Here is an 8,255-nt window from a genome sequence, read left to right as displayed (position 1 = left end):
GTTTACCTTATATCCCACGGATAGGTAGCGGTAGGCCGTAGGTGGTGACAGCCCTATCGGTCCTTTGTAATCCTCCATGTTCGGATATAGCGTAGAGCTGTTGGTCAGAGTCGTCTGGCAGATCACCTATAGTGCTACCTTAGGAATCCTCTCTACCCTCGCCACCTATCTTGGTGTGTCCTTGACCGACTAGAATAGAAGTTTGTGTACTCATGTTCCCTTGGATTCGATAACCATTGGAATACTCTGAGGTGAAAGCTACAACAGTATCCGTGCGCATGCGGATTTATTCGCTATCTCTAAAATATCCAACACCGGACCTGCGAGCCCCCCTCCCTGGCTGGGCTCGTGAGCCAGCGCTTCCTGGCCGGGTCCCCGCGCGCCACCACTCCCTGGCCAGGTCGAGCGCATGCTAATGGCGCCCCTTGAGCCGCCACTTGAATTGGACCAAAGGAGGGGGGGATAGGTCGCGAGAGTGGTCTGCAGAGGGTAAAGGGATAAGAGGTATTGTTATCTTTCCACACAATTATGAAGAATTTTTCTTTTTTTATTATTTATTTCAAATCCACTAACAAAGTTAAAAGGAGGGGCAAACGGAGCCTTCATTTTCAAAAAATAGGGGTAAAATCACAAAGTTGCGGAAAGTGAGGGTAAAGTTACAATTAGCGTTCAGAGTAGCTGTAAGAACACCAATTCCCCTTTAGAAAAAGGATACCCACATAGAAGTAAAGCAAAAACAAAGGAATTGCTCTCATGTTTTGAAATGTTGTATATATGAATATATGGTTTAACATAAAAAAAATGGTTTACATTCCGACCTTGATTCAATTATAAAAATAAATATGGAATTGTCTTTTAACTGATTCTATAATCTTGCAAAATTTCGAAAGGCGGTTTTCCGATATGTTTGGTATTGGACTTTTAACGTGGCAATCTTTTAATTTGGATCGCTATTTTCGTAAAAATTGTTGAGCTTCATGTAGGTGGGGTTCTGATGATTTCGAGTCGGTGAACATCAAAGTTAAAATGAAAGCCTCCTTGGAGGGCAAAAATGGAATTTGGAGTGATAAAAGGAGTTGAATGTAAAGGAAAAATTTACTATGAACGGTGTCACAGGAAGATTTGTGGACTTCTTTAAACCGACTTTGAAATAGATTTATCCGCAATTTATAGGCAAATTTCAATGCATCTCCTTGGCTCTCTTGCTAATGAACATCAGCACCAAAATTCCTAAAATCTCCTGTGTGTTTTGAAATATCCAAATACCGTGTGAGCAATTAACAAAGGATTCAAGTCCCAACTTTCCACATTCCTGAACGTTAGGAGATTACAGCGCAGCGCCGACAAAACATGACGACATAACCGCTGCATTGAAGAAAGTTGCAGTACAATGGAGAGCATAGAAGACCATATCCTGTATCACAAGGATCGTCTTGGCCAACAAACACAGCTGCGGCCAGAAATAAACCAAGCGATTTCACTCACATGCAAGCGTATACAAATACATTAGATCCTACTATTCCACCAACAAAATCCACTTTTTTGCCTATCAACCACATCTAAACCGGGGCAAGAAATGGAAACCAACAAAACCCTGATGCATCCAAGGACTGTTCGTATCTTACAGAAGAGCAAAAAGAGGATCAGCTGCACGCTTTCCATGATCCAAATGCGTGGACTGCAGCGATGTACAAGACCCCATGCCTCAAATGACACATCCGGTTTCCTTCTATCCCTCAACTGGCTGTAATCAGACCGCCATATGTTCATCAGAAGGCAGAACTTAGAGCACCACGCGCTGCCTCACGTTTCATCTCTGCGGCTTTTCCACTTCCACGGAAGTACATGTATACTTGCTGCATATTGAGCAAAATAATTCAATGATCATGAGATATGAAGAGCATAACAAACTTCCTTACTGAAAAAGGCTACAAGAGAACAAATATCCCTGATTCCCTGGGCTGTAATAGAATGAAGGGTTCGTTTGAATAAAGAATAGATTCAGCCAACCTGAATGACAGCGATGCTCAGAAGCGATTCAAGGCAGAACAAGCCAAATCCAACAAAGTAAAATATCTGCCAAATGGAATAAATAATTGCAAATCAGCACGAGACTAAATAAGTAAGCCATCATATGACTATTCATTGCAGCAGCATTGATAAAGCACGCAGTTTTACAAACAAAACTGGCAGAAAGGCTACCTACAAGTGCTTATGAGAGTCAATAGTACACATTAAGTGCCAAGGGACACAAGACCAATCAAAATGCCCTTCACTCTATGCGGTTTAACACCATACTAACGTTCCTAGCTGTAACTGAGTATAGCAAGGCCGTATAAGTAAAGTGAGTCCAGATTATACACCTAATAACCCCATATTATCAGGATAAATACTGACATACGTATGGACTTACCCCAACAATAGCACTCTTGCTTATAACATCAATTGCTGGCAAAATTCCACTGATGAAACAGCAAAGAAATAGTTAGTACCACAAAAGCCTTATATGCACTGTAAACAATAGAACATACTGAAACAGGTCAAAATCTGATTTTGATAACATGAACACTCAAAAGCAGCATTTTACACAGAAATTAAACGACATCAACAGTTATGGTAACCAGTATTTATCAATGATGCTAACAACAACCAAACTTTATCAATACTGCTGATAATTCCATTTAAATTGTATGAACAGTTCAGCACTTGTTGGCCTAGGGGCTCTTACAAATCAAGTGATGCATGTCTTGTCAATTAATGTTGCTGAAGCTTAAGAGCGACATGGTTAGCAAGAAATATAGCTGCCTGAACTTTAGCAAGGACATTGTTTTAAGTTATATTCTAGTATTTGACACATTCACTTCCAGGATGCAGAATGTGTCTGTGTGCTTATGCTTAAAATTTGGGGCACCTGTCGTATATCAGCAACAATTCCTTGTGGAGATCAACGTCAACAGTTTTGAAGAAGGCAATGAGTGGGTTGATGAACTTAGTTGTTTGAACTCGAGCATCTACATCTTACACATGTTCTTAAGTGAAATAACAAATTAACTTTTATGGAGTAAAATTGCTGCTAAGAGAAACAATTATGAATAGGGATACATATGGTTCCTCAAAATTAACTTCCTATAGAACTTACGACAGTTGTGTTATGGCATCATAGGAAGTAAAAAACAAGTATACTTTCAGTAGTATAGGAGACTTACGCCAAGGATTTTCCTTTAAAAGGAAAAGGAGGAGCCACAGCTGCCCACACACAGAAGATAATATGAATCTGCAAATGGAAGAGTCAGCAAGCCACGCAATAACTTTATGCATTATTAATGCTAAGATGCCACTGTGTAAAATCTTTATTTTATCGTATATCGATATCTTACCATGTAAAACAGAAAAAACCACCCAAACTTCAAAGCACTCTCAGTTCTGAAATAGACATTTTAAAAAAAAACAAGATATATGGTCATAAGGAACAATTGAAAAAGGTGGGAAAAGAATGTATTGCCGAGCAGATGTGCATACTCAACCTCATTGCATTATAGAGAGGGCGATACCATAACACATAAGCCCCAGGTGCACCAGATATGAAGTAGATAATGGCAAGTAGCCAGATGATAACACCTTTTTGAAGTAGAGTGATCATATTAGTTTGAAGTGTCAACAAAGAAATAAGTGCTAATGGAATAAGATATATTAGATGTCAATAAGGTAACTCTCAACTGTACCTTCCCCTTTAATCCATGCTGTTGTAGTTGCTATGATATTAAAAAAGAGGCATGCTATCAATCCTGCATGAGAAACAAGAACTGGATAAGAGAACCTCTTTTCAGAAATTCTACGCCAAATGAAGGAAAAAGCCACTATCTATCATAATCCTTTTTTATCTAGAATTTATCAGTCCAATCAAATAACCATGATAAATCCTTTATGCAATAAGCAAAGGAGTGGAAACTTATTGACATCACTCCCTGCTGGAAGTAACACTATTAGTACATGCACAGCACACTAGTACTGACCAACGATTTTGGGCACTAAGAGCTTACCCAAAAATGACGAAAATGCAAGATACTGCATCCTTTGTAGATGGATAGGTATCTCATTGGAAATGTTGTGGTGGATGAGAGGGAAAAAGGGAGGCCAATTCTTCTCTTCTATCACAATGCCAGCTTCAAAGAAAAAAAGTGATGATCAAGGTTAGTGAAAATATATAGCCAGCCAGATTTGTTCATGTTGCTTGGCCACAAACGGTCCAAGACCGTTTAAGTAGGCAAATGCAATAAGTGTCCAATCTAATCAGCTTTATGAAAAGAAACAACTTATTTTAGAAAAAAAAGGCCAAATTTGCATACAAACTACATTAAAAGACATGCATAGTGGTATTTGCAAACACCACCTAGAAAAATTGATCTTCTCAGCAAATATCAGAGATAACTGAGCATAGAAATAGCACTAAATGCTTCACATAAGTTGAGTGACAGATATCGGTTTCTCAGTAAATTTCCTCAATAACTTTGCCAATACCTTTCTTGTGAGTTCAAAAACTTATAGCTACAAACGTAACAAAATGAAATAAACAGCTGTTTCAAAACAGGATGCAATGTACCTTGGGATGCCGCCTCTTCCTTCCTTTTCAATTCCTAGGCCAACGGAAACAAATAAAAAGGAATGAAATCAGCCTTTTAGAGAAAGAATCATGTACAAAGTAAATAAACAGATGGTACATGGATTCAAAGTTTCAAACACATGGGACACAGAGGCAACAGACAATTTCCTTCTTTGACTCAAAATTCTCTGATATCTCAATAAAAAAATAACAAAAAAAAACTCAATAAGAAGATCAACACACAATACATATAGAGCAACATGGCTCTCTCAAATGAAATCTTTGAGTATTGTGTGGAGAAGAGTGCTTCAGTAAGCAATATAAATCATGGAAAAACCAAAACACATCTCTCAGATGGAATATTTGAGTACTGCCTGGAGTAGGAATGTTTTGACAATATAAGTATAGTTCATGGTTTGATTGGATACAAAATATAATGTTTAATAAAGCAGTGCATCAGGTAGAAGACAAATTGCACATCATAGAATAGTTTATCAAACATAACCTTGTATGCTGTTCATAACTATTATTTTATTTATCACAGCTGCTATAGCTGGCAAAAGGCACAAAAAGCTGAAAAATCTGCAATCATAGGCGCATACCCTTTCTCTTTTGTTTAGCTCAGCTTCCATAGCCTGGAGCTCTTTCTCCTTTTTCTTCAGATCCTAAATGTAGATATCAACGTATGTATGATGTGAGGAATCATCAGCAGATAAACTAATCATATAAATAATCAAAACTAATTTGGCATACAAACAGTACAGTGAATGACTTACACGAGCTATTTCAACAAGAAAATTCTAAAAAAAATCATAATGAAGAGTGCATGCACCCAGATACAGTACAGCAGGAAGCTCAGTTAACCCTATTTCTTGAGCCCTAGATGGCAAATAGGGTTCTCAAAACTGCAATTCAGTGCAACTGTACAGGGCTCCAGATTCAAGGAGATTGCAAGTACCTTTGTTGAATCAAGAGGAATATCTACATTGTAGAAATCAGCTGGTTCATGCGATAGAGGTGAGAGCCGAGAATTGGTGGCTGGTGGAACACTTCCTCCCTGCAGAATAGGGGAGATTTGGAAGACAAATCATTTATAGTTACAAAAAAACTCCAAATTAGGAGTCTCTGAGCAACTGAACTCAGTAACCATATTTTTTTCTAGCAGATACAACTAACCTGCTACTAAGCATTAAGTAGAACAATCAACATATAGTACCATAAAATGAAAAACATGTGAAACAAACTGACTGAAATGAAAACGTCAACCGTTTCAGATCAGTGGGCTGAAGACTTTCTCCATGATTATACTTGTAAGTTAAACTTTGCACTACGAAACAGTCATTAAGCATGCGTGATCAAAAATAGCAGACCGTATAAGATTGCACCGGATCAGCAAAATTGGGAGATGCCCACGCATCACAGCATAAGGCCCCCACATCGCCGTACCAAGCTAATGACAGCAAATCCCAAGTTATAACAGCTAAGCTAGCTAAATGCAGAACCGCATATCTCACATCCAACCTCGAGGCACAAGCTAGTGGCCATCCATCATAGTTCCTCACAGGGGCACGCACAGATCTAGAGCTAAGCAGCCGCTCCACGAGCAGCCTACACAGGGCACGTGGTTACCAAACTCCAAGCGCGCAAATCTGCATCTCGCCATCGCGTGCCCCTCTAACGCTCAGATCTGGCACACGAGGAACCATGAAGCGGCTGGATCCCAAATGCGAGCGCAGCGGAAGCTGATCGGATCCGATGGGCGGGCGCACCGAGATCTACGCGAGTGGAGACGGCGTGGAGTCAGGGTGGCGGAGATGCTGAAGCGAGGAGCACTCACCGCGAAGGGGTTGACGTTATCGTCGTCGTAGCCGTTGCGGCCGTGCTTCCCCGCCATCGCCGCGCCGCCGCCTCTTCCTCCGGCGTCGGGTGGTGGCCAACAGCTGCTGCGCTAGTGGCGTACTGCTGCCTGCTGCGCTGCCTTCGAGTACGCGGAAAGGGGGCTGTCACCATTGGAGCTCGTACTGCATGACAGGTGGGGTCAAGTAAGCCTGTTTGGTGGGACCGGAGATCCAAAAGGCCAGACTGGCCGTACGGTGCGGGATTGTGTTGGTGTGGCGTCCCTTTCCCGATCGCAAGGAATATAGTGGAGGCAATTCTCTAACTCACACCAGAGAAACTACCTATTTACTTTCTTGACGCTCAAAAAAATTTCGTCCACTATTTGATACTGAGCTCAACTTTTATTCTGTATTTGATATTCTGTTGGATTTTCTGTCCAAGGAATATTAAACGCCTTATGAAAAGACAGTTTTGCCCCATAAGCCCCACCACCCTTCTCCCTTCCCTCATCCCCTTCTCCCTCCTCTGCTTTACGCTGTCGGACCTGAGCGCGCCTCCCGCCCTGCGCAAAATGTCGTCATCCCGATGCCTTGCCGCGCCACGGCGGATCCGACGACGGCGAGCCCCAACCCGGCCGACCGCCTTGCCGGAGGCCCCCGCGCCCCGACCTCGGTTAATGCTGGCAGGCCGCCGCCGCTGCAGCCCACGCTCTGTGCCTTGGGGCAGGGCCACGTCGCGCCGCCGCCTCCCCCGTGCCGCTGCCGCCGAGCGCAGTCGCGCCGCGTACAGGCGGCCGCACGGCCATCCCAGTGGCCCCCTGTTGGCCGGCCGCGCGATACGACCAGGTGCCAGCGGCGCCCAGTGCCCAGACCATGGCTCGGTCTTTGGTGAGAGAAATGCCAGTTGAGGAGGGAGAAGGGGAGGAGAGGAGGAAGAAGAGTGGTGGGGCCCATAGAGGCAAAATTGTCTTTTCACAGGGCATTTAATGGTTCTGGGAGCTCAAATGGGAACAAAAGTTAAACTCAATGAAAAAAGGGAAGCAAACATTTTCGAGGGCCAAGAGAAGAACGGACTATTTTTATTTTTCTAGTGTTAAATAGGAAATTTTCTCATTTTAGTGTTTGGACTGCTCTAGCAAAATTCAGCGTGTGTTTGGTTGTCATATCAAATTTTTAGTTTCTAATTAAAGTATTAAATATAGACTAATTATAAAACTAATTGTATACGTTAATTGGCGAGATGAATCAATTAAGTCTAATTAATCCATGATTTGACAATGTGGTGCTATAATAAACTTGTGCTAATGATGGTTTAATTATGCATAATAGATTCGTCTCGCGAATTTGTGACAGTTCGTGTATTTGTAATGCTAGCCAAATATTTTGTTAGTGTGAAGTATGTGTTTATTTGTATAAAACTCGTGTGTGTTATGTGAAACTTTTGAAAACTTAAAAGTGCAAGTAAAAATGGTATTTTTGTAATTACAGAAAAACTTAGGGTTGTTTTTGCAAAATGTACCTGGATAAGGGTAATTTCAAAATAGGTGAAATATATTTATCTTACTTAATGTCTTGTAAAAAAATATATATATATATATATATTTATCCAAAAGTTGCATTAGAAATGTAAGTGTTGAATTGTGTAAAAATTTTGAGTAAAATGGTAAAAATTAAGGATATTTATGTAATTTTATAAAAATACAAGTCCTTTTATGGAAATGTTTGATTTACAAAAGTAATTTTCAAATTTACTCAGGACTAAAGTGTAAAAGTGCAAGTCATCATGACATGTCTATCCAATCATAATGACGAGTCTA

The 8,255-nt window shown here is 40.9% G+C and overlaps 1 protein-coding gene across 1 annotated transcript; it reads right to left on the bottom strand.

The window, feature by feature from the left end:
* Positions 1–1,396: 1,396 nt before the first annotated feature.
* LOC112887691 (secretory carrier-associated membrane protein 3) lies at positions 1,397–6,606 on the bottom strand. The gene is made up of 12 exons (XM_025953935.1): positions 6,438–6,606; positions 5,559–5,657; positions 5,203–5,265; positions 4,601–4,634; positions 4,041–4,163; positions 3,723–3,785; positions 3,525–3,618; positions 3,378–3,423; positions 3,207–3,274; positions 2,414–2,462; positions 2,011–2,076; positions 1,397–1,856 (listed from the first exon to the last, which is right to left on the bottom strand). Exons 1-12 carry the CDS (start codon positions 6,492–6,494, stop codon positions 1,770–1,772), a joined length of 849 nt encoding a protein of 282 aa, XP_025809720.1. The 5' UTR covers positions 6,495–6,606; the 3' UTR covers positions 1,397–1,769.
* Between the last annotated feature and the right edge of the window lie 1,649 nt (positions 6,607–8,255).

Source organism: Panicum hallii, chromosome 3 (assembly GCF_002211085.1).
Source record: "Panicum hallii strain FIL2 chromosome 3, PHallii_v3.1, whole genome shotgun sequence".
Taxonomy (NCBI): domain Eukaryota; kingdom Viridiplantae; phylum Streptophyta; class Magnoliopsida; order Poales; family Poaceae; genus Panicum; species Panicum hallii.
This window is presented reverse-complemented; position numbering and strand designations above follow the sequence as displayed.

What these genes read in the sequence shown, in the direction of transcription:
- LOC112887691 (XM_025953935.1), bottom strand. Translation starts at nt 6,494, where the DNA reads ATGGCGGGGAAGCACGGCCGCAACGGCTACGACGACGATAACGTCAAC. An exon ending in TGCATTTTCGTCATTTTTGG is followed by an intron (nt 3,786 to 4,040) that starts GTAAGCTCTTAG and finishes TTTCTCATGCAG; the next exon opens with GATTGATAGCATGCCTCTTT. An exon ending in TTTAAAGGAAAATCCTTGGC is followed by an intron (nt 2,463 to 3,206) that starts GTAAGTCTCCTA and finishes CTGTTTCATCAG; the next exon opens with TGGAATTTTGCCAGCAATTG.